Source organism: Carassius gibelio, chromosome A14, assembly GCF_023724105.1.
Source record: "Carassius gibelio isolate Cgi1373 ecotype wild population from Czech Republic chromosome A14, carGib1.2-hapl.c, whole genome shotgun sequence".
Classification (NCBI taxonomy): domain Eukaryota; kingdom Metazoa; phylum Chordata; class Actinopteri; order Cypriniformes; family Cyprinidae; genus Carassius; species Carassius gibelio.
The window spans coordinates 9,878,568-9,905,991 of record NC_068384.1 but is presented as its reverse complement, the minus strand read 5'-3'; the positions used below and the strand labels follow the sequence as shown (position 1 = coordinate 9,905,991).

The 27,424-nt window shown below is 37.5% G+C and overlaps 1 protein-coding gene across 9 annotated transcripts in view; it reads right to left on the bottom strand.

The window, feature by feature from the left end:
• Positions 1 to 23,533, bottom strand: part of LOC128027467 (protein diaphanous homolog 2) — a 375,948-nt gene extending 352,415 nt beyond the window's left edge. For 6 of the 9 annotated variants that reach the window (XM_052615104.1, XM_052615108.1, XM_052615109.1 and 3 more), the window contains exons 1-4: positions 23,467 to 23,533; positions 22,539 to 22,882; positions 2,943 to 2,975; positions 1,231 to 1,407 (exon numbers count right to left, since the gene is read on the bottom strand). In XM_052615104.1, coding sequence (XP_052471064.1) covers positions 1,231 to 1,407; positions 2,943 to 2,975; positions 22,539 to 22,625 — 297 coding nt within the window. In that variant the 5' untranslated portion in view covers positions 22,626 to 22,882; positions 23,467 to 23,533. Of the gene's footprint in view, positions 1 to 1,230; positions 1,408 to 2,942; positions 2,976 to 22,538; positions 22,883 to 23,384; positions 23,407 to 23,466 lie in introns of those variants that run through there. The other 3 variants (XM_052615107.1, XM_052615112.1, XM_052615105.1) reach the window with 2 other exon arrangements.
• Positions 23,534 to 27,424: the final 3,891 nt, after the last annotated feature.

The window sequence follows — 27,424 nt, the reverse complement described above, 5'->3', positions numbered from 1 at the left end:
TAAATCCACAGAAACAGTCAAATAATAAAAGACAGACTCTGCTGTGACAGACACAGATTGGGGAGCGCTCTGACCCCAAAAAAACTAATACAAAGCAAACATTTTTCTTGTCTTGGAAATAATCCTTCCATTGTTCTGCAGACAGATTTTGTTATTTAATTTGTCTAGGCACAAACAAGCACGAGTTCAATTGAGCCCAGTGTATGCCGCAGCCCTGTCGGTTTTGGTATCTTGGGGATTGAAGGGAGTGTGTGTCTATGTACAGATAAACAGAGCGGGAACTTCACAGGTAGGGTGAAGACTGCATTCAGCCCATACTGCAAGCAAAATAAAACTGTTTAGACAACAATGCGCTGCTTATCCCCATCCGTAACAGTAGCTTGTTCTATCCTATGTGGCGGATGCTCTATTGACAGCTGTCAACATATCACACTTAATGACAGAATTAGCGAGAAAAGTCATGCATATAAAAGCTCGGTAGCTAATGTATATTCTCTCCCAGAGGGGAAAACGAACAAGTGACAAGTCTAGCCAATGCTCAGTTAATGTAACCTGTCGGTGGAGAGTGCAAAGCTCTCAAGGCCCATTCTCCACTCGTGATTGACAGCAGAAGAGAGATGAGGGAAGATAAAGTGTCTTTGACGATCTATGAATCATAAACGTGACTTTGCTAGAGAAACATCAGGAAACATGATGCGATGAGTCACCACAGATCTTTGGTTTCAATCCCAGGTATGGAACAGACAATCATACAACTGACTAAAACAGACTAAGTACACTTTAGCACATTTTATTAAATAAAAAGGTACTTACCTATTACAAAAACAATATAATTTTAAAAGAATAAGCTTCAGTAAAAATTGAATGTAATGTTTTCTGACAACTGATCTTTAAAATGCTTTTTTGACCCATTTAAGTGGGTTCTTAATATGTAAATTTCATTATTACGCCTATTGGTTTTGAAATGTGGTTAAGTTCAATAATCCTTTATAAATCGTGCTGCTTTTCCACAAGGGCTTTGCAAACTCAAAGCATTGTAAACTCCAGCGAAATCCTTGCTAAACTCTGTGTGCGAGAGGCGAAATGTCACAGAGAGGTCTGGTTCTGATGGCCTAATTGACATCCTTAACATCAGCTCCATGCTTTGATATGTATCAGTGAAAAAGGGCATGTGAAGTCATACAGTGCCTGGAGCACACTGCAAATCCCAGGGTGTGAAAACAAACTTACCATCATCTTCTCAAACAAGTCCACGATCTCTTTCTCTGACAGGTTCATGGAGCGATCGTCGAAGAGCGGCTGGGGCACAGGCAGCTCGGTCTGGAAGGAGATAGGGTCTGTGGGGTGCTGGATAAGAAGCTTCTCCTTCTTCGTGCCTTGCTTTCGAAAACTGGTGATTCTGTCACGCTGGAAAGACAGTTGAGGTAAAGTGAAGTAAATAACTGGTTCATGTGTCAAAAACATATAAACACAGCACAGATATCTGACAGTGGAAATGCTAATACTCTGCAAGAAAAAATAAACGGTTTAACATTTATGACCCTATGAAATACCTCTGTTTATGTATTTTTTATTAAGTTTAGGAGATGGTTTGTACCTTTTTTGCAAGGGAAAGGACATTCTCATTTGATAAGACAAAAATGTGAACTACAATATGAGTCAAAAAATAAAAAAAAACTTTTAATCAGAAAGGATGCAATAAATTGATCAAAAGTGACAGTACAAATTTTAATTGTTGCCAATGCTGTATTTTTGCATTTCATTCATCAGACAAAAATATTAAGCAGCACAACTGTTTTCAACATTGATAATAATAATAATAAGAAGAAGAAGAAGAAGTTTCTTGAGCAACAAATCAGCATTAGAATGATTTCTGAAGGATCATGTGACACTGAAGAGACTGGAGTAATGACTGCTTAAAATTCAGCTTGACATCACAGGAATAAATTACATTTAAAAAATGTATTAAAATAGGAAACGTTCATTTTAAAATGCAATAATATTTCACAATATTAAGTTTTTATTGTATTTTTGATCAAACAATTGCAAACTTGCTGAACATAAACTGTTAAAAAAAATTACAAAAAAATCTTTCCAAAACCATTTCTTTTTTAACAGTAGTGTGAATTTGAAACATTCAAGTGTATACTAGCAAATAAATGGCTTTAAAAGACACATGGACTAAAAACCACAAATCTCCCCTTACAATTTCACAGGGGTCTTTTTAAATTAATGCAAAACAGTTTGGTAACTGATTGTAAAGATTTAAAATGTGGTTTAAAGTTCATAGCTTGACATTTGACTTACCTGCTCCCTTTTTACTTTACCTTTTCAAGCTGTACTTTTAAAAGCATGATCGGATGTTACCTGTGTCATCTTTCCACTTGTTCATTTTCACTTTACATTCATAATGAATACAGAAACAATATCACAGACAGCATTCTGCACTATATTAGACAGCAAGATGTGACTATGACGTGTTTAAGGTTTCTAATTAGAAAGAGATGTGAGCGACTTCTGCCAGTCATGGGTTACTGGCTCAGAGAGGGTGAAAACAGACCATGCACTAATAGTCACTGTTAGTCTGTCAGTGAAAACAATGGGAACATGCATATATGGATGAATTCAAAACGCACTCAGTTGTAAAATGCAAGTGTTCGAGGAGAGACCAAAGTCAAAATGAAGCCAAGGTCTGGCAACTCATCTTGAATGATTGCATCAAATTACCATGTTTCTGCTTGAACTCCAGCTTCCTGACCAGGGAGTGAACTTAAGACTGATTGATTTTGATGGAACCGAGAAAAAAAAAAATTTGCTTTGCTTTTTTTTGTCTTTGAGCTCTCTTTGTCAATCACTTCACTTTAACAATGCTCTGGGAGTCATGGCCAAGATGAGAAAAAGATAGTGAAAGACACACAAAATAAAAGAAACAGACACCTTACCATGTCATCAGCCAATGTTTTTATGTGTATGTTCTGTTGAAGGGAAGGGACAACATAGAATTGAGGTCCAATGGAAACACTTCTATGTCTTTGTGCATGGGAGAACCCAGGACCACATGCAATTAATGACAGATTTATACGGCAAGCAAACAAACAAACAAAACAATATATATAATATATAAATAAATAAATAAAATCAGATCATAAAGCAAACAACCAACTGCAGCAGAGAAAGTTGAACCCATTGCTACTGTAGTACAAATCATTTGAATAGAAATAAATGAATCTCTGTTACATTTCATTTACAACATGAACAAATCTTTGTTTATATGACAGCAGGACTAATGAAGAGAAATTCTTTAAGCACATCACTGCACATCAGCTGGCCTTACTAAAACAGAAATAAAGCTTTAATAAACAAGGCAAAACTATAAACAGACACGTTCTACCCAGCAGAGACAACACAGGAAGAGGAGACAGACCACTGAGGAAATTTATTTAGGAAACAGCAAAAGTTTGCCAAGGATCTTTGGTCCAAGTCTGTTTCCTTTGAGCTCCATGTGTTGATTCCTCAGAATGAACAGGCTGACTATGTTTACATACACATTTCAGCTATTCCTAATTACATTTAATGTGACTGCAAGATAAAAGTTTGCATTTACCTTAAACTCTGAAATCTGATTACATTTTGTAAAATGTATTATAAAAATATACAAATAAATAAATTAAATCAATTGAAAAATGAAAAAAATTTCAAATGTACTGCATTAAAAAAAGGCATTTGTTCTGATTAAACAAATTAATTATTAAGATGCTGGTAGGCTAAACATAGCTAGTAATCCCTGCTGAAAAGACTGGTTTTACCGATTGAACAACCAGATTAACCAGAATATTCACATAGTTCACTAGCAAAATTCTAATTATTCTATAATCACTATACATACAGCTTTAATATCCACATATTTGAACTAAATAACTTGAACAAAAAAAATAATTTGCCACACCACAGAACCATTAATCTGAACTAAAGAAGGCACAAAAGTTGATTAAAATCATGGGATCTGGGAAAACTTTCAAAAGATTGCTGACCAGTCGTATATGTACATTATTTGTATGTGTGTTAAAACCTATGACTTTTTCAACCAAATGACCTTTTCGACCAAATGAATCACTACAACAACAGAATTTCATTTATGAAAACTGCTGCAAGTCAAGATTCCAGAACTGCACAAAACATTATGAACTAACACAGAGATGTCTTTGACTTTTCTGGTAAGGATGTTGTACCAGTGTAGTCTTGCTGGCTGATCTCATCAATCAACCGAGCGGTGACACCAATACAAAGGCAATCCCATGCTGGTTACCAGAATCCGAAACCCAACACATGCTGGTCTGCTGAATCTCACTGTCAATTCTGCTCTTCATGAAGCAACCCATTAGATGCATCTTTAAACCTGATCAGTCTGACTGTATTGACCTCAAACACAAATAAAAAAAAACACTACTTCTCTTCTCCGCCTTCACTCACTTCCCAACAGATGTGCTTTATCTTTTTGGCTACAGCAGGGATAGGCATTTATGAGATGGAGCACGCAGGGGGAGAGATGGGTCTCCATATGCTGTGCGGAGCGGGATAGGTGTTAACGAGCAGAGCACCACGGAGAAGCTGGCATAATGCAGAACTTCCCGCAGGTTTCCTCACTCTACAGTAAATCTCTCAGCCTCCTGGTCCTGCACTTACCCAGCCATTATAGCACTGCCCCAGGGCTGCAGGCTGCACACTGCTTTTTGCAACAGTTGGGATGGAAGGGGAGGTCTGATATGAAAAGAGGCGTGTCATGGGAGTGATTTATCTTTAATAATACACAAACCTTTAATAACAAAAATGTTTTCATGCTTTAAAGGGGTCATAAAGTTCTCGGTGCAAAGCCCAAACCAGACTTGCCAGCCAAGACTTTTATGGAAAGATATTGTTAAAATAATAAGGACTGAATTGGGATTATTGTATTACAGATCCAACAGCCTGAAGTGGCTTCATAGTGTAAGGCCCTGTATAACACGGATGTGCATTTGTTATTGAAAGTAATTAAAATCTTAAAATCTAATTAAAAACCATTTAACAACTTTGCATAATTATGTTTTGACTCTAGGGTTGGCCATTAATATTGAAGCTCGACAACACATCAGGCAGTCAACCAGGCCCAATATTGCATTATGATTTAACGACACACCTTGAGGGAAACAGAACTTTATTAAATTCTTTATCAAAATAAAGCTTTATTCATTAAAGCAAATTCCCAAACCCCCACAATAGCAGTATTAATGCAGCCCCCAGCTCCTCCATAAAGAGCGACATAAATTGCAGGCAAACAGGTCAACACATTACACAACTACTCAGGCCAAGTAAACTCTTAAGTTAGCTAATTGGAAACACTTGAGAGGAGAGAACAGCCTGGGTTGGGTTAGAAGAGTCCTGATGTAAGGCTCACTTGTCAGCGGAAGTGCAAATGGTGCTATTATAATCCACCACTAGATGGCACACACCATTAAACACGTTCAGCTGCTCAATCAATGTATTACAAAAGCCATTCTAAGCATTAAAAGGTTTACAAACACGTTCAACACTTTGAAGAGGAGAAAAGAGCTTCTAGCTGTCACCACCTGTTTCACTGGCCATTCTTACATTGAGAAAACAACCATAGAAGATGGGGATAGCAACAAAAAGCTGTTGCAGATGCTTTCTGGGAAATTGGGTTATTTTAATTGGTCTTAATTGTAATCAAACAATGGATTGCTTGAAACCAACAGTTCTTGGCAAGTCTCGACAACGGAGTTTTCAGTGGCCAGCAGCTCCGCTCTTTCACACTCTTCACACGGGAATGTTTTAATTAAATAGAGCCGGGAAGAGTGTGCCAAACCCTATAATAGATGTACACAAATTTCACCGCCAGAATCAAGATATTAAAAAGAATGGGTTTCAAACTGGCCATAAACCTTGGTTATGTAGATAATCCTGCAGTACAGTAAAACCCAAACCACTTTTGATTATATATCTGCGCTGCTCTTGTACTATGCGGTGCTCATAAAAGCTTTGACCACTACCCTACCAGAATCAACACTGACTGTTGGTTGTATTTGCCAACAGAGTGAGAGTACAGGCCAACAGGATGCCAAACAAAAGCCTGATGGGAAGAAAGACAATGGTACTAAAACAAAGGGAGTGGCTATGGGACACGTCAGGTGAATCATTCATTTATAGCGACCAAGGAGCAGGCAAATATCATAAATGATGAATCATTTGTAAATAACTGCATAATGATCTAAGGATTTAATAAACGTATTTATGGCAGAAGTACACAGTGCAACCTGTTTAAATGACTGCATCCATCCCTGACAGGATCATTTAATGCCACAATTTCCACTATCCAAGTATATTAGAAATAATAAACTTAATTATTTATATGTCTTTTATATTATTGGTGCATCCCCCCCCCCCCCTTTACTTATTCATTTACATTAGATGTACATCTAAGCCTGATGCTTACTGATGTGCAATATCCCTGTACTGAGAGCTCACTTAAGTGAAAATGGCCATGGAAAACAACTGTAATCCAATCCCCCTGCTTTAAACGTTGGCATTAGTATGCTGAAATGCACATTTAGCTGTGATGTTATCTCCAGCGCATATTAGCTAATATGAAATTGACAAACGGCCATCAATTTTCCGTGAGAAGGCAGCACAACATAGTTTGCAGAGGCTGGCACTGTGTCGGCCCTGCTGGGGAGTCTGGCGTGATGCCAGATGAGTCTGTTCGCATCTCTTCAGAGATACTGCAGCAGGCCTCATAGATCTGTGTTTGCGACTACAGTACATCATCATTTTCGCAATGAGCAAAGTGGGAACATCCAGCAGAAGGGGTGGTGACTCTTTGACTTCATTTTCAATCCATGGCTTATCTGAGCATGGCCAGATAAGGCAGGGCCTGCAGATGTAATCTGTCTAATGATATACAGACTTAAGCTCTTTCCGGTGTTTGGCTTTCTGTGGTTCTACCCTAAACAGACACAGAGTCTGCATCAACTCGCTCTTTCACTTCAGTAAGTGAAACGGTGATGTCATTGTTGGTGTGCAACTCAAATTCATGTGAAATAACAATCCGATGCACTCAACTACCCTCAAGTCACTTTCTCTTTTCGGTCTCCTCCCCGTTTTCTTTCAACCTTTGTCCATGTCTTTTTCTATCCTGTTACTGGTCTCTAGAATGACAACTTGCTTCACTATTGCATGTAGTTAAGTTATAAACATTTAGAGTTAATCAGACCATTATCATATAGTGCCCCAGTTATAAACCGTGATCTGAGGCCACCATTGGTTGGAGCCACCATAACCAATATCCTGTTCCTATACACGAGTTCCTGTGTATGATAATGTCATAGTCAAGTATTAGCTTTAAATTCTGTATTAATAGAACACTCATGTACACCGCCAGTCACGAGTTTAGACACACTTAGACTAAACTTGTTTCCCATGATTTGAAAAACCTTGATCTGAAAGTTTTAATTAGGGATGTCCCGATACCACTTTTTCACTTCCGATACTGATACCGATGCCGCAGCTTTGGTTATTTGCCGATTCCGATATCAAACCGATATTTTTTTTTCTTGAACTAATACTACTACTAATAATAAAATAAATGCATTTATTTTAAAAACATCCTAAAAATATCTCACTCAAATGGAGAACAAATACTTCTCCAGTAGTCCACAACAACAATTGATTAAGAAAAACTTCCCACGCTTTATTCAAACATTACAAAAAGAAATAAAAAGAAATAAAAATACAGGTACTTCAGTACTTTAAGCTACCAACAGGTTTAAAGTTAAAACAATTTAAACAACAGCAGCATGGTTTGGCGATGGTTGGGGGGATGGGTAGGGTGTATTTGTTTGCTCGGGTGGGCGATATGGCAAAAATGACAAAAAAAAAAAAAAAAAAAAAAAGTTTATAAATATCATGATTTTATCATGATTATTTGTCATGTTAGTTTTTCTATTTTGGAATCTGCTTGAGCGTTATAGCCAAACTAATATCCCTAGAAAAAAGACAAAGCTTGTTACATTAAGGTAACAAAATATGAAAAGGTATGGCAGTATGGATAGTGTGGATATTTAGGCCAAAATGGGAGAAGATAAATATCTTTGTCATTATTTTATCTTTGTTATAAAAAAATTTAAAATAAACAGTGTTTTATTTTCAGGTACAATAGTATTTAGCAGGAGCATTAAAAAAAAATTAATGAACGAGTAAAAAGAAAACACAATGTACATTGATCCCAGAGTATTGAGTGATTTTTCTCTTTTTGTTTGGTGTTGGAATAATTAAATAATAAATAAATAAAAAAGATATTCTGTTACTTCTAATTCTATTTTAAATGCTACTATGGCCGAAATCACAGCACAACCATTGTCTTAATCGTATGTGTATTTGATTTCATTAGACAATGTCGTAAATAGTATTTTAGTGCAGATTAAAAAAAATTGAGAGCTGGTTATGTAGTCTTAATGGACCGCCTTTCAGTCATTATAATATTAATTCCATTGTCTGACTACAGAAACATTAAAATATAATATTAACAGTTTTATTGAGAATTTGGCTGCATTAAAAATGCATAACGTGAGCACAGGGAGGCTAATTAGCATATGAAGTCATCTAGCGACATTTAGCGACTTTTCTGGTGGGGTTAAGCTACTTTCAACTGAAAGAAGTTGGCAACACCGTGAGCGCAGATGCGGAAATGGCGCGTCACGTGTGCTTCGCCTGTCTACTGTCTTCACCGTGAAACGCATTTTAATATACATATAAAACAAAAGGTTTTGTTTTTTTTGAGCAACTGGTATGGTGCCCCCCTGGGAGTTGGTGTCCTACTGCATCCTCGATGTGGGAGCGGCGCTACTGGACATAGACACAAATACCTATGTCTATGGTTCTGGATATGTCCACTGTTGCAGTAAAATCATTCCATGGCACCAGAACTGCAGCTGATAGAATGTGTGCTGCAGCATATTACACAAACTTTATTCAAAAGTAGATCGTGTAGACATTTTTATCGTCCACGATTAAAAATTATCCATACCACACACCTCTTCCACTCATTGCGTTGCAAATTTGGCATTCGACCATTGGACTTTTTTCCTCTTTAGGGTTAAAATACTTCCACACTGGTGACATGGCTATTCTGTAAGTTAGCTAACTCTGATACTCATGCGAATATAATTGGCTACTACTGTTATCACGTAACAGGCTCCGCTCTTAACTGGATGTTGCAGCATATTAACACAAACCATGATGTGTGTTAGATAGGTATCAGATCATATTTTTTTTCTCCCCTCCGATCTCCAATCTAGTGTTCTGGGCCAGTATCTGCATGATACCGATGACGTGGATTGGATCGGGACATCCCTAGTTTTAATGTTCAACTAAAAATTAAAAGTCTGTCTTTAAATACCCTCAGGTCACTCCAGACCCACATTAATTTATTTTTCAAATGAACACAAAGAGTGAATTTTTTTAAGGGAATTTTTTACTTAGCTCTATGCTACAATAGAAACCGTATCTGTGTAACTATCATATGTTATGCATATTATATAACTATATCTTTTAAACATTGATGGAAATGTCAGAGGATGATGAGTTTTTCCCTCCACTATACAAACATCTTATGGAACCTCACTGGCTAACATAAAATATTTCATATTTAGGAGTTCTTTTTTTTTACGGTTTTACATTTTATATGATTTAATTAATAATAAGCTTTACCAGCTCACAAACTCTCTGCAGTTCCCTCACAAAACCCAATTTAGGATACCCTGAACTCTCACATTACAACATGACTTACGTGCTGCACTTTGTCCTGAATATTCCTGAAAAAGATTGCAATTTCTAGTTCTGATGTCAACGGTGTATAACTGATTTCATCATCGCAGATAATGTAATCGTTTCTGGTGTGCCTTGTGGCTTAAGCTTAGATTTAATTTAGAAATGTGCAGAGTGACTAAAGCTGAATAGACTCTAGAGATGAAAGATAACTTTGCTGTTAAAACAAGGACTATATTATGTGCCGAGCTGTCCTCTCACCACATCACATGACCAACCAAGGTCACTCTTTATGTGTCATAGGAACTTGTCAACAATTTTTGTGTAAATCACTGACTATTGCAAAGCATGTAGCACAATGAACCTGTTGAATCAAGCTACAAACCGCATGAGAGACACTGACATTTTAACCTCAAACATCAGACATAAAAAAATGACAGAAATCACACTGCTGCTTTGGGAAATCCATACAATAAAAACAAAAATCACCATTAATTAAGGGCGAATGCGGTTTGATGAATGCACAAATAATTATATGTGGGAGGAAGGTAATCATATTCAGTGTTATTATAATACCCTTAAAGGAACAACAATACTTTTACAGTAAATTATTAAAAGAAAAATGCATGCTAAACAGAGGTAGGCCTATTTGATCCTTCCTCTTAAACAAGAAAAGTGAGCTTGATTTCAACTTGCTAATGGACTGATCAATGTTTCAAGATAATAAATGTTGTCCTGATCCTGAACCTCAAAAAATTATGTCTCATCTCTTTCTTCATCATTGAAACATGCATCTGGCAAAACGGTTTGTGCTATTCCACATTTTAGAGTCAAAATTAAACAGTCCACAAATCATTTTAATTCTGTAAACTTGTTCCTGAGTGAAACAAGATATTCAATGAGATAATGTAAGGAAGAACTTGATTTTATCAGTCTAAAACTGTGAGAAGTTAGTTTTTATATGAGAATGGAGCAATCAAACAATGCTCCACTGTTCTTAACATGTAAACAAACAGAATCATTTGAATGACGTGAACATGCTAGCATCTGAAAAAAAAAGAATCCAGGGGAAATGCCTATTTTGTGCAGCACAACCAAGAAATGACTGATGACTTCAAAATAGGGCTGCATGATGTGTAGTTTAAGCATTGATATCACGATATACGAATCCACGATAGTCACATCGCAGAATGTGCGATGTAGGCTGTCGTAGTTGATCCGTTATTCATTAACTGTACGGGCCAGCTGCTCCCCGGCCCTTGACGAATGTGATTCGCGGAGAGTGCGCGAAAGGGAGAGAGAGAGAGAACAACACGAGTGCTGTCTTGTCTTACACGTCTTCAAACAACACGAGTGCTGTCTTGCTCTCTCTCCCTCGCGCATATTAATCAATTGACACGATGGTGTCTGTGGCGAGTGGGGCGGGGCCGAGAGGCGTGGGAACGAGGAGTGAGGCCAGGTGTAGTGATTGGAGATGAGCTACACCTGAGCCCCACCGCTAGTATCGAGTCCCACGTAGGAGATGGAAGGATATATAACTGGAGTGACGACCGTGAAGGACGAGAGAGGACCAGGCCTGGGACATTATTTTATAGTTTGGCTTTTATTTGCCCGCACCAGTCGTCCGCGAGGGGCTGGTGCGCCGTTTTGTATTTATTTATGAATTATTAAAATGTATTTTGATTGTGCGCCGGTTCCCGCCTCCTTCTTCCCGATGAGTACAAAGTTTGGATCTTTACAGTGTCGATGTTTAAATCATTAAAATCATTAAAAAAAAAAACATTTTTGTTTTTAAGAAAAAATTTGATTAGACTTCATATCGCAATATATATCGCTGAAAAATAAACTATCGCTATGTCATTTTTTCCCAATATCGTGCAGCACTGCTTCAAAATACTGGTGGGGTCCTCATGAAATAACCCTTTCCAAGAGCTATACGTGGGAAAATCTTTGGTGTGTTGGTTATTTCATGCAGGAAAGCTGAGCCAATGTTGATGTTTCTCTGAAATATTGGTAGTAGCTTTCTTTGGAGAAGAACTGATATGGCTGCCTCATGTCATATGACAATGTGAGCATTATGTAGTGAGTGCTGAAGTGTTGCCAGAATCATCTGTTTGACAGGGTGATGTCAGAATGATCAGGCTGTGCTTCCCCCAGTGTAACTAAAGCACTTCCCCTTCCTCGCTTCCTGTGAGTCCAGAGACACTTAACATGTGTTCCACTTCCTGTTAGTTTCTCTGAGATCCCCAACACTAGGGCTGTGCAATTTGGGGAAAATATCCCCCAATTTTTTTTTTATTTTTTTTTTTTAGAGATATTGTGATTGCGATTTGATTAGCAATTTTTGTCTTGCAAAGTCAACCTTCAGCTTGAACATTGTCCATAGTGTGCAGCACAGTATAGGTATCGTAACCTGATGAAAAAAAGACAATAGAAACCAATCACAGAAACGATTATGGTTTCCATTAAAACAATTACAAAATTCCTTTTTGTTGTGTGTTTTTGGAGCATTATTCCGATAGGAATTACCGTTGTTCTATTGTTTCTCATCTGTCAGGTTACATAGACTCAGATTACATCAGTTCACATTAAACACCATTAGACACCATTATAGTTTACATTAAAGCCAATATAATTCCCATTATAACCCTTAAATCAATAACATTTTCTATTGTGCTTTGGGAGGGGCTCTATTGTTTGTTTGTTTTCAGCAGGGAATATTATAATGGAATTCTAATTTAAAACCAGAAGTAAAGTTTTGGGATTTCTAAGATTTCAAAGTTATGGTATGACAAATTCTTAAAACGTATAAGAAGTATTTCTGATTTCTGATTTTTGATCCGGTTTTTTTGCATTATCTTCTTTTTGATCCACCAGTTTGCAGGGTAAAAACATGGGTTGATTTTCACATTGGTCTGAATAAAAACAACCCCAATACTATGTTTAGGGCCCTATGATTCCTCTGATGCTGAAAATGCGAACGGAATTGTGGAATCCAGTCATAAAAACAGAATTCACGGAATATGTCATATTTTGAATTAATTAATAAAAACTAACTCATTACACTCAAATCAAATTCCGATATGGACTAGTATCTGTAACTATTAAGCCGCAAAAGTAAATTTAAATACGAATCCTGCATGTTCTGCGTGACTCTGTTAATGAATGGTGCAGAGGAGCACGTGACACTCGTGGTGATTTCAGCATCTGCCGTCTCAATAAAGAGGATGTTAACACATGAACAACATCTCCCTCATGAGCATCTGACCATTTGATATGAGTAAAACTACCGTCACATCACATACACAGAACTGTAAATGTATTCACTGCAACCCGTCAAAATAAAAGTCTGGTTTGATTTGAAAGCTATTTATCAGTAGAATGTACAAAGCCTACTTCAACTAAAATGAAAAATAACGTTATTTTTTAAGGAATAATCATATAACATTTCTGAATACATTAGGACAATAATTAATTGTATACAATTAAACAACTACATAGCATACAGTCGATAAACTGCAGATTAAGTCACATCTGTGTTGGTTTCAAGAAAGAGACCTGAAGGTTGCTGCCTGGTTCTGCTTTGTTTGCCAGAGATTGTCTTAATATAGGGAGATACGAGAGTCTGTATAACTTACTATTGGAGAAAGTGTAACTGGTTATTAAGACACTCGTGATCCAAGTTGACAATCACAGTACAGCCTTGACATCATTGAATTTCAGTCAGAATAATGCAACACTCAATCGCCGTTTACGGATACCATAAGAATTAATAAGAAATGCTGTACACTGTATCCCACCGGTCACAAAGAGTCAGCGACTTCTCTTTTGAAACGCCATACTTTACGTTGTAAACTCTAAAAGTAGTCCAATCCAAAAGTATTACTTAGTGTAAAACATGTTGGAGATTATCTGATATGCTGTTGATTCATTAAATGATAAACTGTTTCCTATAAAAAGCTGTTTATTCAGCATAGTGAAGCCCACATCCATAAAAAATGGGCTCTGGTCTCCTTTATCATTAGCATTAGCCATTACACATTTTTGGCTAAAGGTTGCAGACTTGCCTTCTAGTGGCTTTGCGTTTGCTCTGAAGTGCTTTGTCTTCTTCTCTTGAATTGCATTGGGTAAGTCTGTATTACAGTCTTGTGCTACAGTGGCACACTGGTCAAACTGCATTATTGCAGGCTCTATATTTGGTCAAATGAGCTCAAATGACTACTTGACAACAAAAATATGCGTCAACAATTATTTTTATTGTCAATGTTCTCGACAATGTCGACTAATCGTTTCAGCCATACTGACAAGTCACGGCCAAACAAACACTAGTCAGTGTTTTTAATTTGGCTCGGGAGAACTGGCTGGCAAAAAATCCCAAAAGTGAGTTGTTACTTTTGTTATGGTTTGGCCACATTTTCCCGTGGTCATCAAACCGCAACCCACTTTATGATACTATAGAGCATCACAGTACCGCCCACAGCCAGTGCAGAAAGTAAAAATTAAATACAATTTCTGCATTGAAATTTGGGGTATAAGCCATAAAAACGTAACCATACATGGTATACTTAAAACCAGCTACGGCAGTACTAAGCGATAGTATATGCTCAAATAAACGCCAAAGGTTCATGGGGCACTAACCTTGTTTTGAGTTATATACCTTTTATACACGATGTCTTGGATAACAGACAGCGGAGACCAGGACAACTAGAGCCCCAGATACAGATCCCCTGCAAAGACCTTGTCTCAGAGGAGCACCAGGACAAGACCACAGGAAACCGATGATTCTTCTGCACAATCTGACTTCGCTGCAGCCTGGAATTGAACTACTGGTTTCGTCTGGTCAGAGGAGAACTGGCCCCCCAACTGAGCCTGGTTTCTCCCAAGGTTTTTTTCTCCATTCTGTCACCGATGGAGTTTCGGTTCCTTGCCGCTGTCGCCTCTGGCTTGCTTAGTTGGGGTCACTTCATCTACAGCGATATCATTGACTTGATTGCAAATTAAAACAGACACTATTTCAACTGAACAGAGATGATATAACTGAATTCAATGATGAACTGCCTTTAACTATCATTTTGCATTATTGACACACTGTTTTCCAAATGAATGTTGTTCAGTGCTTTGGCGCAATGTATTTTGTTTAAAGCACTATATAAATAAAGGTGATTGATTGATTGATTGATAAGTACTTCATAACCCACAATCCTGAACAATCCCACAGTGATGCATCTGATTGGTGGAGCCCGTGTAACCATCTGGTTAAACCCCGCGAAGGTCCGTGAAGACTGAAGATCATTAATAAACAACTGAAAATATGTCATTCTAGGTTCTTCAAAGTAGCCACCACTGAAGAAGAGTCACACTGAAGGCATCAAGGGCTATTTGACCAAGAAGGAGAGTGATGTGGTGCTGCGCCAGAAGACCTGGCCTCCACAGTCACCGGACCTGAACCCAATCGAGATGGTTTAGGGGTGAGCTGGACCGCAGACAGAAGTCAAAAGGGCCAACAAGTGCTAAGCATCTCTCGGGGAACTCCTTCAAGACTGTTGGAAGACCATTTCAGGTGACTACCTCTTGAAGCTCATCAAGAGAATGCCAAGAGTGTGCAAAGCAGTAATCAAAGCAAAAGGTGGCTACTTTGAAGAACCTAGAATATGACATATTTTCAGTTGTTACACACTTTTTTGTTATGTATATAATTCCACGTGTTAATTCATAGCTTTGATGCCTTCAGTGTGAATCTACTATTTTCATAGTCATGAAAATAAAGAAAACTCTTTGAATGAGAAGGTGTGTCCAAACTTTTGGTCTGCACTGTACTGTGTATATATATATGTGTGTGTGTGTGTGTGTGTGTGTGTGTGTGTGTGTGTGTGTGTGTGTGTGTGTGTGTGTGTGTGTAAAATTTATTTTAATCATACCTTTATGCAAATCTCACTTTCTCATGAGAAAAAAGCACAAGTTATTTAAACAAACAGTCAAGACCCCCCATATTTTTTTATGTGCTTCCTTTATTAAAACAGGTACCACCTGTCAGGGTCACTGGCTTTCACAACAAACACAGTGTTCTTCTCTTTAGTCACTTACAGCGTGACTGCATGAGGAAATGCTGCTCTGATCATCTGCACTAATCTGTGCTCCGTTATGATATCTTACATAACCGCAGCCAGGCTTATATTCAAGAGTTTCATTCATTTGCAATGGAATTTAATAAACTTCCATTCAGTCTTTGCTCAGGAATGCCTTTTGAGAAAATGCGAATTCCACTTCCATGACTTCACACCGTACACCAAGACCCAGCTAGAAGACTAGTAAAGACCATAAACGCAAAAGTCACATTATTCCACACTGCAATTTGGGTGCATAAAAAGAATCAACTAACAGAATAACAAACTTTAGAGCGTCGAGATTGAGTAGGAAAAATACTGCAGAACTTGAAGTGCCCAAACTGTGTTTGTCTTTATTTGTACCAAGCTGTGTATCAAACAGAGGATACATGATACCCCTCACAATCTGAAAGTTGTAAACAAATGCTGCATTCTTAGTCCCTTCTCTTGCCTCGTTTCTCTCTCTGAAATCTAACATTCTGTGATACAGCTCCAGGGGTTCTAACCTTCCTCTAATCCATCTCAGGACAGATTTATCATAAGACCAGTGATGGCTCTCAATCTATCAAACATACATATTCAATACTGGAATATATTGGAAACACAAAAGTTGTCCATAAATTGAGTCCAGGTAGTATTGAGTATTGTAGTATTTTTCACAAATAAAGAAATTGCTAAAGAAAGTGAAAGTGACATGACATACGGCCAAGTATGGTGACCCATACTAAAAATTTGTGCTCTGCTTTTAACCCATCCAAAGTGCACACACACACACACAGCAGTGAACACACACACACCGTGAACACACGGCCGGAGCAGTGGGCAGCCATTTATGCTGCGGCGCCCGGGGAGCAGAAGGTGGAGAGAGCACTGTACTCATGCACTCCCCCCACCTACAATTCCTGCCGGCCCGAGACTCAAACTCACAACCCTTCGATTGCAAGTCCGACTCTCTAACCATAAGGCCACGACTTCCCCTAACATGAACAAAAATCTAATAACCACTGTAACCAACAGCACACTCAGTAAACAAGTTTGTGTTTTCTGTAGGACTGGGCGATTTTATCGATTCATTTTGCCATGATTTATTTTTTTATAAATTAAAAAATCATTGGGAATTAGAAATATATAACCAAATGCTATAATTAGACACATTGACAATAATCAGGGCTCCAGACTCATTCTTCCCACTGGTCGCTCTTTTGCAACTAACTTTCTCAGTTGGTCGCACGATCACATGTTTTGGTTGGATTTTTTTTATTTTTTTACGCTACAACTTGGGATTAATCAATGCATGCTTTATCATAGTAAGCTATATTAAAACGACAGTGGTTAACATTTAACCCGTTATTTTTAATCAGTGGCTGATTATTTGTGATTTGAACTTTGTGAGAGGGAGTTCCTCTTTTGCATTATAATCTGGTTTTGGGTGCTTTCACCTTTGAATTAGCAATCTTGTCACTTTTTACTAGAGATGTTCCGATACCCTTTTTCTCTTCCCGATACCGATTCCGATACCTGGGCTCAGGGTATCGGCCGATACCGAGTACTGATCCGATACCTGGGTGTGTATCTGTATATACAGCTGTATATACTACTAGCCCTGTGTAAATTGCTAGAATTCTTTTTATGGTGTGCTTCAGACAGATCCCTCAATAAAACATGAACAAATACATGGTGAACTACTGTATTTATTACAGTATTTTTATTATCTAACATGAATTTGACAGTATTATTTATTTTCATATGCAAAAAAGAACTTCAAATGCAGCCAAAAATCTAACACCGCAAACTAAAAAAGGTATTTAAGTTTTACAATATAACTGTATAAAAAAACTGCAACAAATAAGTCTAGGAATATAAAAAAAGATATATTAATCAGATAATCTCTTTACAACAAAACAAGTAAAAAACAAGCAACCATCTAGGCATAATTATTATTATTATAGAGACGTATTATTATTACTGTAGGCTACAACAGTAGCTTTATATATTGTCAATTTACTCATGTAAACCAAACATTTATTTTAATGGGCTGCCATGAAGATCTTTGAGTGTCTGTGTTTATGATATGACAGTATTCTCAAATGAAACGGTAAATTCTCATGAAGTGACGGTTTATGCGTTCGTGTCCTCATGACACACAGCAGAGACTACAAAACAGCGAGCTCTCGCGCATCTGTGCCAGTCACCCACAGAGATGTAGATTTTGTGGGAGTAATATTTAAATAGTATTTTGCAGTTTAATATTCACAGACACTAGTATATATTCGGCTACTGTCTGGAGCCCTGCGCTTTGACTTACACGGAAGCGACTGAACGCAGCTGCCGGTACTGAATATACTTGAGAGTCTGTAACTACCGGTACTACAGAGACATACTGCTAACCACTGATCTATAATATAGAAGCGGCTTCACTGTCTTTTGGCAGTTTAGAATGTGATGAGTGATCCAGTCATATATAGATCAGGGCTGCTAACGCGTTTTCATTTCTTCTTCGCTGCTCTAAACAGGGGTTGCTTGTGGCAACACAGCACAACTTCCTGTGTTTTCAATGCATTTTGAGCAGCGAAGAAGAACCGTGCAGCGGTTAGGCAAAGCTTGCGGTCATAACTAGGTATTTTTTAAGAAAATGGTATCGGATCGGTATATGGGTTCATGTACTCGCCGATGCCGATGCCAGAATTTGTTGTGGTATCGGAGATATTTCCGATACTAGTATCGGAATCGGAACAACTCTACTTTTTACAAGAAAAGATAACTGTCTGTTTTGCTTACATACACCTTTCACTTTTTAAGACTAAAAAAAAAGTAATATATTCATTGTTATTCCATGACATAGAGCAGCTGTTAATACACGGAGCCGTTGTTAACTGACAAGCTGCACAAATCCACTTTCATTATCAGCTTGGATTTGTGCAGCTTGTCAGTTAACAACGGCTCTGTGTAGTAACAGCTGCTGTATGTGAAATCATGCACCTGATGAAATTTACCGCTGATTAGATAACCGGCTGTACTGACTAGATGCGCATTAATCATCGGCCGATATATATTGCACCCCTATTATAAGACAAGTTTGTACAAGATCATGCATCTTTTTTACCAAATATTTAACGTGAAAGTGAATTTTTTAACATTTACATCATGTTGACAAAATTGTTTTACCTAGAGGGTTAATAAAGAAAAAGTTAATTTAATCATGTTGTAGTTACATTTTCAAGTTGACCTAAAAATGTAATCAAACTTTTTTTTTTTTTTTTTTTTTTGCCATATCGCCCAGCCCTAGTTTAATGGAAATCATATTTTCTCCAATAAAGCCCAGGAAGTTCCAATTTTACATGCAGTACATAATGAAGATAGAATGAATATGACAAAGTGAACAATATAGCACAGCATAATTTGAAATAACAAATTTTAAATTGCTCGCTTGTGCATGTCCAGTGAACTATCCTGTGTGCACCCAACTGACAGTGTATGAAAACAGTATTACCAAGAACACATACTCGCTTGTCCTGCTGACAATTTCTAACATGATTTTCCATACACCATTTATTATGTCTGAAAAAAAAAAAAAATCACACAAAACAGCAAAATTACTTGTCCCAGCATCGTTGACTTGTTAGGCACACCTACATTCTGTTACAAACAAAAGCGGTCATTCAAATTGCCAACTCCCATTGAAAATGAATGACTTCTGGTTGCTTTGTGGATACAAGTTACTGTAAGTGTGACTTTAGTTCACTGCTTAAATATCTAGAGTGTATCATTCTAATTTAACAAGCCACAACTTGTTTTGTTTTTAAAAAAATACAGCATAGAGAGAGAGAGGGAGTTATTTCACTCTGAATCTCCTCTTGCCAATCATTAAACTTTGTAACATTAAGTATTATCTTTCCCTCCTGTCATTTAAGTGCAACCCTACTTAAAGCTGTCATATGTGAACTCCATTTTCTCTTACAAATACTATACTTTCCAATGAAATCATACAATAAACCACAATCAAATATGTCAATGTCACTGTTATACATCTACTGTACTCAACAAACACATGCATTCCCTGCCTTTTACCATAATAGATTCTGGGAAATTATTTGCTGCTCAGAAAAAGCTAAAAAGCCTGGATCATTTTAAACTTGACCACCCTTATGGTCGATGACTTCCTCAATTTTGCCGAAAGCCATTGTGCAACAGCAAATGTTTTGGATTTCTCATGTATGCAGAAATGTTAAGCAACAGAGAACATGCCTGGCACTAAATCAGCCACAGGGTGGGCAACTGTGAGATCACTAGTATAACAGAGAGTGACATCAATGTTAAGGTCTGAGAACGTGGGGTGAGTGTGTGGAAGCCTCAACATCCGCTAAATGTTTTTTTTTTTTTTTTTTTTGACAACCGATATTTCTTGTTTGCAGCCAACTGAGACAATATATTTTAAAATGATTATGATTATGATATTTATTTGTAAATGTATTTATAAATGTATATTTCCACTCACAAAAAGGAATTTCTCAGTGATTTCCACTCACTATTTTTTAGAGCTCATCGTAGACCTCAATATAACTACACTTACACTAATGTTCAAAAGTGTGAAGTATTTTTGAAAAAAAATTAATACTTTTTTTTCACTAAGTATGCATTAAAATTGATAAAAGGTAACAGTAAAATACTGTTTTTAACATTGATCAACCAAATCATCATATTAGAATAATAATATGAAGATTTATCATCAAATAAATAAATAATATTTAAAAATAGTAAAAGCAAAAATAGATATAAAAAATTATTTTTCATAATATTACTAACTGTTATTACAGTTTTTTATCAAATGCAGCCTTACTTAATGTAAGAGACTTTTATTTCAAATAAATAAATAAATTAGTTAATTAAAATTCACTTTCCATACCCAAACTTTTATAAAGTGAATATTAAAATACAGAAATCCAGGCATACAGGTTTTCCAAGAGTGTGAAAACATGGTTCTTAAATAAAAATGAGTTGCTGTTAAAATGCAGAGCACAAATTCGGAGTATGGATCACCATACTTGGCTGTATTTCACTTTCATTCATTAGTAGACAAAATGTGGGGTGTTTTCAACTGCTCCACTTTGCTCCACTCATGGAGACTTCATAGCCGGATCTAAACACCAACTTATCATAAAGTATTAGAACATACCCATATTCCTCAGAATTTGGGTCACAAAAAGTTAGTTTGTGGTATCCCTACCAGACTACTTTTAGGGCACCGTTCAACTACAGCTTCAACTACGGTAATCAGAAAGTCTCCATCTGGCTTCCGAAGGTTTACATTCCACAAAGCAAATGGAGCTCATAAAAGGATGGATTCCTGCAGCTCCCAAATGAGCGCTGTCATTATGAAGCTGGTACAGGACATTTAACTGGAGACAAGCGGTTTAGAAAAGTTACTATGACTATGCAGATTACACAGACACTCATTCACCTCGCTTGATCTGGTACCCTGCTATAAAAATATGCTCTGCCCGAGACCTAACAAGATCATTAAATGATCTTCAGACAGCTTTGTTAAGTCAGCAGGCAAGGCCACAACTTTTGGGAAGGGAGCAGTCTTGTCAAGTAATTAATACATCCATGAAGAGGCACCTTGAAATAGACTGTCCTACATCCAGCAACCAGCATTACATATTTAGAAAAGCAAACGAATCCTAGGTCACTAAAAGTGGCATGAGATATGAGAAGGCTGTGCAAGACAGGTATGACAAAGTACAGTAATATTAAAATACTTGGCTCTATATCAAACAGCTGACAAATGCCTAACATGCACTTACCAACATACTGTTCCGTTACTAGTACTGACAGTTAAACATTTTATTTCTTAAAAATCACATGACGCTGCTGATAAGCTTGAGGCTGGACAATAACAATACACAACAGACAAAATACTTCATTATGTATCACATGGGCCTTTCTTTGCCCTGAGGTCATCAAGTCAGCAAACTTTCAACAACGTTAGAAAACTTTCAAAAAGGCAGCCAGCAAGAACTGAAACAAACAGTTCTAGTTTCCCTATTTCTAAGCTTTTGAGATAAGTGTAACCATCCATAAGGTTCAGCACTATCACAAACATGGCTCCAGACCATTATCACGAGGTTCAGGGTCCTGTAACGTAATACACCGATAGGTTCAACAGCTCCATCAGAGAGTGCTGACTGAGCTGTTAAACCTTTTGCAGTGAAAACAAGCTCCAAGTTTGAGAGAAACTCTGTTGATCGATATAACAAAAGTGGCCAGATTCTTCACTGCTAAACGTATCTGAATGGACTCTAGAGGTAGAAAAGCCAAGCAGTGTGTGGAAATTTGTTTGTGATGGTCACTGCACAAAAAGGGAGCCTTTTGTGTCCCTCATGAATGTGTTTATACAATGACTTTAACAATTACAAGCTGACACCGACATCTACAATGAGTTGTTATAGGCATTTGGCATTACTTTGTTTTTGCTGAAGTTGGTGTCAACTTGTTTTAAATGTATTATTTTCTTCTACAAACACACGCGACACTTATGTTGCTGAAAAATCTGACACTTAATTTTACATAACTAAGAAATAACACCAACAAAATGAATCCTGGAAATATAATACATACCAGTTTTTTGTTTTTGCTCTCATCCTCACTGGATTTCTTTTTGGGGGGTTTATTTGGGTCCTCCCCTCCAGCAGCCTGCTGATCCATCTTCGGAATTAAACTTCTCTTGAACAGTAACTTTGTTTGGAATTTCCCACGAGTTTGTAAACACTTATGAAAAATCACGTTCCTTCAAAAGCCATGCCATCCATAAAGAAACAAACAAAAATGTGAGTTGGATCCAGAACTATTCCATGTAAGTAACGTTATCCAGTGGAATATGATATAACGTCTGTGTATGAAGCTGTCCAAAATAAAATAAAGTGTGGTGAAAGTCAGTCCAAAACAGCTAAATTACCCAGAGTCTGAGGGGGAAATAACAAACATGTTATAAATTACATTTCGGAAGTGTTTTGTCATGTAAACTATATGAAAGCACATTGAATAACTACAATAAATGATATAAAGCCATATACACACTGTCAGTTAAGAGCTTGTGAACTTTTGTCGATCTTAATACACCAGTGTAACATTATAACAATCATCTGAGGAAACACTTTTGCCAGTTTAACAATGCGTTTAATAAATTCGGAATTTCCCACTCAATTAAATAGCAAGTCTAGTAAAATATAAAGATGTTTCAGACACTTGTAAAAGCCAAAAGAGGTCTGAGAGTTTTATACGAAATGGCATGATATTTTATCAAATGAACACATAGCCTAACTGATTTTATTCAAAGGAGAAATGACCGCTGTTGTCCAGGCGGTTAACGTTACTTTCACACAGGAAACTGTTATTCCAGCGCTGTGAGGCTTAAAGTAAAAGTGTACAATAAAGACATTGGTTCTAAACGCTAAGTATGCTTACATGGACATAGCGAATTCATATTAAACAGACAGATAGTCAAGTATTAATGTAGAAAAGTCACAAAATCTCATCCAAGGCTTACCTACACAGCGAAACGCACGAGACAGGCCCACTATTGTCCCCGCCTATGGACGGTTCCCAATACTGGTGAATGGTCACATGGTAGAAAGATTTCAGCACTGATTGGTCACTTGAATGTTACAGCTTGACGAGGGAGGGGGGTTTCATTACTCGTGGGGGAGGAGACCGCTTTCTATGGCTGTAATAGAGAACTGACTACTGTGTATATGGATAGGCTTCAATCAGTGGAAAGTCAATAGCATTTGCAAAGCAGCGCAAATCAGTGCACTGGAGTAAAGAAGATGTATAAAGAAGATATTATAGTAGGTGTAATATTTATTTGAATTATGTTTCACCTATGACATTAATAAGTTTTATTAATTTTGGAATAGCTTGAGGGTAAGTAAATTATTAAAGTTTTTTTTTTTTTTTTTTTGAGTGATCTATACCTTTAATCATTTTAATGTCTTTCTATTTTAGGGCCCTATTTTAACGACCTGAAACGCAAGTGTCAAAGCGCGAAGCGCAAGTAAGTTTGTGGGCGGGTCTCGGCGCTGTTGCTATTTTCCCGGCGGGATAAATGGCTCTTGCGCCCGGCGCAAATCTAAAATGGGTTGGTCTGAAGTAGCTTCATTATTCATAGGTGTGGTTTGGGCGTTACGTGAAATAAACCAATCAGAACTTCATCCAACATTCCCTTTAAAAGCAGGTGCGCAAGTTTCATTATGGATTGCTATTATTATGGCGTATTTACCAGGCGCACGCCAGGAGCGGTTCACAGCCGAGAAGACTGATGTTCTTGTAAGAGCAGTGAAAGACAGAGAAGTTGTGCTGTATGGGGATGGGAGAAACCCACCCAAAATAGCGTCGGTTAAACAGGCGTGGGAGGAAATAGCCACAATTGTTTCATCAATTTTTTTTTCCTGGTTCTTAACGGACAAACCAATTTGTCAGATGTCCTTATATAGGTACATATATGACCTCAAACAGGTCTGATCCTTAATTACTACAATTAGCCTGAATAATTTGTAAGCTAGATTTATGCCTATTTTTTCACATCTTCGTGGCACACCACAATGATTTCCGTCATCTCATGTGTTAATATTTTTTTTAAGTGTAACAATTTATGATTTGCAAAAATAACTGTTGCATCTGTGTAGATTACATGAGCAAAGTGTATGCGCGTTGTGCACGCTATACATTATGGTCAAGAATGCGCCCTTAAAATAGCATAATGAACAACGCGCAACGCGCCACTGACTTTAGACTAGGTTTTTTCTGGTCAGTGGCGCAATTGTTTAATGGAACAGCAAAATAGCACCAGGGATTGTTTGCGCCGGAACACGCCTCCTTTTTTGCGCTGAACCGCCCAGGGAGCGCAAGTTCATTCACTAGTTTAGCGACGTGCTTCTGTGGAGGGAAAAGCGCGCTTTGCGCAGGTGCAAAATAGGAATGACACATGCGTCGGTGTACAAAGTCAATTGCGCTGGGTGCAAGATAGGGCCCTTAATGTGTTTATCTTGCAAAATAAGGGTAAATGGGATGTATTTGGAATTGCCCTAATTTAAAAAAAGAAGAAGCAAGAAAGAAAGAAAGAAAGAAAGAAAGAAAGAAAGAAAGAACATGAAGTGACACTGGACATATTCTTAAAATGTTATTGCACTAATACAAAACAACAACAACATCAGAGCTCTCTATCACCCTCAACACCACGACTGAGGTGAGACCCTTGAGCAAGGCACCGTTTCCCCTAACTGCTCCCCTGGATGCCCACTGCTCCTGGTGTGTTTATGGTGTGTGTGTGTGTGTGTGTGCACTTGGATTGGTTAAATGCAGAGCACAAATTGCGAGTATGGGTCACCATACTAGGCCACACATCACTTCACTCACTCACACCTGTGCTTATCAACTTCATTTTTGTCAAACAATAAATTTTTTATATATTACATAATTTGTAAATAGAATTTACATTTGCATACAGTGTTGATTTTGAACTGCCTGGTTGCAACTTGTTGTGCATTTACATAATATTCACTGTCGTGGTAATTCACTGGCAAGAATTCATACTTACTTTATACAATACATATTGCCCACACAGGCAATTTCAATTCAGTTTTAATTGCATTAATACAAAGGTTACTGCTGTCCAAATCTTTATTAGGTGCTCACTTCTCACACTCTCTCTTTCTTGTTCTCACTTTCTCTAAGCAAGGCTTCTATCCAGTTGCTTTCTCAACTACTGTCCTCTGGAGTGGATGCAGAGCATCTATATAAATTACACATCATGCAATAATATGAGGGCAAATGTTGTGGTGAAGAGGCACAATGCAAAGTCACAGTCGGGATATGTGTGTCAAAATCACTTTAGCTCTCACCTGAACAGTAGCTGAATAGCACTAAATGTGAAAATAGAAATTGGTCAAAGTTTATTTGGTCACAAAAAGAGTGTAATGAAGTAAAGAGAAAGGGGGAGGTGTAGAGCAACAGTAGGGAGCACTGGCTTCACACATTAGCCGCATTTCCACTGTCGGGCCAGTGTGAGCCAGGGCTTAAAACAGGCCAGGTGGGGCTAATAGTCTCGGGCCAGTAGCACCAAGGCCAGAATAGCACAGCGTTTCCACAGTCAGGGCCTGAAGTACTCTGCGTGTCACTAAAACACGCCCTTAACACGCCTCTCAGAACAACGTCACGAAACACCATCATTTCAGTAACAAAGAGAAGTTATCAGAAAACTAAGAAATAAGTCACTGGAACTAGCGCGGTCACAAAACGAACATGATACATGAGTGGCCGTTTGTTTGCATGCTTTGTTAAATATTTAAATTCAAAAGCATCGATGTTTTACTATAGAATACGTGATACATTGATCATAATTAATTAATTTATCAGGACTCAAAATTAATCACACAAATAAATGTATTTATTATTTATTAGTATTTTTATCATGTTCGCTTTGTGATCGCTGCGCTATTCTGGCCTCGGTGCTACTGCCCCAAGGCTATTAGCCCCGCCCAGCCTGTTTTAAGCCCTGGCTCGCACTGGCCCGACAGTGGAAACGCGGCTAGTGGAAACACGACTGGCCCTGGCACGCATTAGCACGCCCGGTTTCAGCTTGACAGTTGAAACGTGGCTATTGTGTGCTGTCCCGATCACAGTTTACAGTATGATAAACATTTTAAGGGTGTGCTTTTATTTCAGCCACTCACTTTATCTTCAATGTTCACATTAACTGCCATTAAAATACCCTGGGCCTTGCATTAGACATATTATGTACAAAAAAATGATGGGGTCAGGACAATTATTGCAAATACATCATAAATGTGCTTGTTAAGTTTATCATACAACAATATACATTGAAAGTAGACATTATGTATTTTGTTTTATTAGTTATTTATTCATTTGATTGATTTAAATAATTTGAATTATTTGGTTTGATTTTTCTAAATTCTAATTTCATGTTATCTTTGTCAAAAAAAAAATATTCTCAGTATTTCACAGTGCGGTTTAAGGGTGTAACCACAACATGCATAAACTTGACAGTCTGGTTATCATCTGTGGCACCTGCCAACATTATGCCACTTCCTATGTTTATGTTCAGCTGAACTTCTTCAATTTTTCTTCAACATCAATGTTTATGCTTTTATTCAAATAAAATAACTTTTACAAAACTTTACAGAAAAAGAGGGCTCAAACATCCACCAAGAGCCATTTCTTCATGAAATAGATGATTTACTGTATAAAATCAAGCTGTGTTGCACAGATACTGTAGTGATAAAATATAAATTCTCCTCTGTTTGTTTACTTGAGTGGTTTATGCATGCAGCATCCTCATTCCATGTCTATAATTAGATACCAAGGCTACTTTTCCGTTATGGACAGCGATTCCCATTGTTTGCTTTCGTCAATTAACTCAGTCCTGCCCATATGAGACTATTGCTTTCAGTTCTCATTTCTGTTCACTAGGCCCTGTCGAGTGATTC